Source organism: Juglans microcarpa x Juglans regia, chromosome 4S, assembly GCF_004785595.1.
Source record: "Juglans microcarpa x Juglans regia isolate MS1-56 chromosome 4S, Jm3101_v1.0, whole genome shotgun sequence".
Classification (NCBI taxonomy): Eukaryota; Viridiplantae; Streptophyta; class Magnoliopsida; order Fagales; family Juglandaceae; genus Juglans; species Juglans microcarpa x Juglans regia.
Window position 1 is genome coordinate 24,971,665 of NC_054601.1, and position 2,950 is coordinate 24,974,614.

Consider the following 2,950-nt stretch of genomic DNA (forward strand, 5'->3'; position numbering starts at 1 on the left):
TTTCTAGTACTGGTCAATTAAACAGCTGAGCAGAGGCAAAAATTTCCCTTAGGGTTTCAAGATCTATAATACTTGTCAATACCTTAAGCCATTGACAAGTTTTCTGTACTAAATATTTAGGCAAACATTAGTCTATACATTGGGGAACTCAAGTTCTTTCTGCATATAGAGATTAATTTTGGGTTCCAATATAATATATATATATATATATATATATCAATTAATTAATTTATCACAGCAAACTATATACAAATGCGAGTAGGGGTGTATATATAAGTAGGTATGTATTTCAGTTTGTATGACAACTATTTCTAATTTCTGTTTGTGATCAACCAAACATTTATCTTTGTATATGATCTATAAACATATACTGTTAAGAATAACATATTACTAGGCTTTTTGTGTTATTACTTTTAAGAATGAAGCTAAAGTATATGATTCAGCTATACCAACATATTTGTGTTATTACTTCTAATATTTAGTCTATAAAGCCACCACCCGGCCAATTTTGTAATTACTAATTAAATGAAAACTAAATAATATTTCGCACAAAGAGTTAATTTTATCAACTAAATTATAATACATCAATCCAGAAATAAAATCCTTGTTTAAAGTCTGAATTTACTAAAATATAATTAGTGTTTGAATGGCAATATCAGTGTTTGCATTTCTTTTTGGTTTGTGGGTATATGGAGTTAACGATGACTTGTATTTTGTCTGTGGGACGACATTAATGCCTAATGGTTTGAATGGCAATTGCCAATTTGCTGTCAAGCCGCCTAACCAAGAGTACCTTGGCTACTTCGACATTGGATCATGTATTAATATTGCGAAATACGTTGACAACGTCGAGGATGCTCAGAATTGGAAAATAGCCAAGTCCTGCGTTTGGCCTTAGAAATATATAATTAGCTGATCATCTAGAGTTGTTTCTCAATTATCCATGCCTGCATGCATGCAGTATCCCTCTCCTCTGGTTATATATATAAACATGTATATATCGATGATTTCGACGATCAGTACATGTGGTTTATACACACACACACACACACACACACACACACACACACACACACACATATATATATATATACATATCCATACATTTTTTATATTTCTGTATAAGGCCGGAAAGTTGTATAGTACTGGTACATTAATAAAGCGTTAATTGTTCATTGTTTGATTATTACCGAGTTTACAGTACCTCGCGTTTCTTTTATATATCATGTGCGTGTATGTGTGTGTGTGTGTGTGTGTGTGTGTGTGTGTGTGTGTGTGTGTGTATATAGGAGTTAGCATGATAGTGGTATTGTTGTTAGAATTAAAGCTTCGGTTAAGAATTCATGAAGTGATGCCAATTAATACTCCGGTATTCATGATTCCACTATCGATCGACAATATATATATTATACTGCTGCCTCCATTTTCAATGGTGCACACATTTTTTGGGGTCAGGCCAGCAGGGTCCTCCACAAAGTGCACTAGCTATATATATACATATCTATATATATATATATATATATATATATATATATATATATATATATATGGCTCAGGAATAATTGCTAGCTTGAGATCGATCCATCATAATTCTGAAAATCCTTGCAATAATTTTATTTCACTTGTACGTTATAGCTTACATATATATATATATATATTATATATAATTTTAGTTTTTTTTTAATTGCAGTACTTCAATATTACTAAATAAATGACAATGAATATTAATATAAATTTTCACCAAGTAGCTGCTAGGAAGCAATATTTTATTTTATAAGGATGGTTGGAAAAAAAGAAAATAATAATAATTACCTAAAGAGGTTTTATGAGCCAAGTATTGTCTTCAACATAGTGAGTCCCAATAAAAGGCTCAGCCTCTTCATTGGTGAGCATTCTAGCCCAAGGCACTCTTCCTGTTGAGTTGGCTCCTGGTCCACTACATTTGTATTCTCCATAATACACTCCTCTGCAACAACCCCAAAGAATATATAGATTATGCGCAAGAACTGATCACTAACTTTTAATGAATCATTTGATCATATTTGATTTTCCAAGAGTAGTAGTGCTATATATATATATATACACTTACGAATCCCGCTTTTGATCACCCCAATCACTCCACCCTTGGGGAAGAACAACCTTGTCCAAGAATGTGTATGAGAAAACCACCCTGGAATACTCACCCCATGCTCTGCCAAGGTAAACCTGGCCACTCCCTGTTACTACACTGTCTTTGAACGAAAACCCACTTCCCAATGAGGCATTGCTCTGCTTTTGGGCTGTGAGGGAGGCCACCTTCTTTGCAATGGAGTTTAAATAGCCGTTCTGCATGATGTGAAAAACCTTCAAAACATTTTAAACTACTCTTTAATTATCAGTATAATGCATGCATTCATCATATTTAGTCAACAAGTTGTTTTAGTACATGTGTAGGCTTTTTATCTGAACATAGTTAATATTCTAATTTAAACATGTTATCAACCTAGTTATATATTCAAGTCAATATATAGCGTGCCATTGTGCAGAGAGTATTCAACAGACTGAGAATCAATACTCGATCTCCCTTACGTACATAAATGCATGGTTAGCCCCACACACACGTGTATATCTCATACGTACCCACACACACACACACACATGGATATATATATATATATATATATATATATATATATATATCCATGTTGTTCATTTGGGTGATGTTGTTCATTTGCAAGTCTATATATATCATGTGTATATCTCATACATACCCACACACACACACACACACACATGGATATATATATATATATACACATGAGAGGGAAGGGGCTTAGACATGTAGTTGGCCATCGACGGTTATTACTATCACAATCAAACATTATTGGTCCAGTCTTGATAAATACATATATATACATATATATATATATATATATATCAATACACATTACAACCTTAAGACAAAAAACTA

At 32.8% G+C, this 2,950-nt stretch overlaps 1 protein-coding gene across 2 annotated transcripts; it reads right to left on the reverse strand.

The window, feature by feature from the left end:
• Positions 1-1,724: 1,724 nt before the first annotated feature.
• On the reverse strand, positions 1,725-2,468 carry LOC121261922 (probable pectinesterase 53). Of its 2 annotated transcripts, none has more exons than XM_041164337.1 (2): positions 2,184-2,468; positions 1,725-1,966 (listed from the first exon to the last, which is right to left on the reverse strand). In XM_041164337.1, the coding sequence occupies exons 1-2, from the start codon at positions 2,329-2,331 to the stop codon at positions 1,824-1,826; spliced, it is 291 nt and encodes a 96-aa protein (XP_041020271.1). In that variant the 5' UTR covers positions 2,332-2,468; the 3' UTR covers positions 1,725-1,823. The 2 variants fall into 2 exon arrangements, with proteins under 2 accessions (XP_041020271.1, XP_041020269.1); XM_041164335.1 differs by having other exon boundaries at positions 2,090-2,468.
• Between the last annotated feature and the right edge of the window lie 482 nt (positions 2,469-2,950).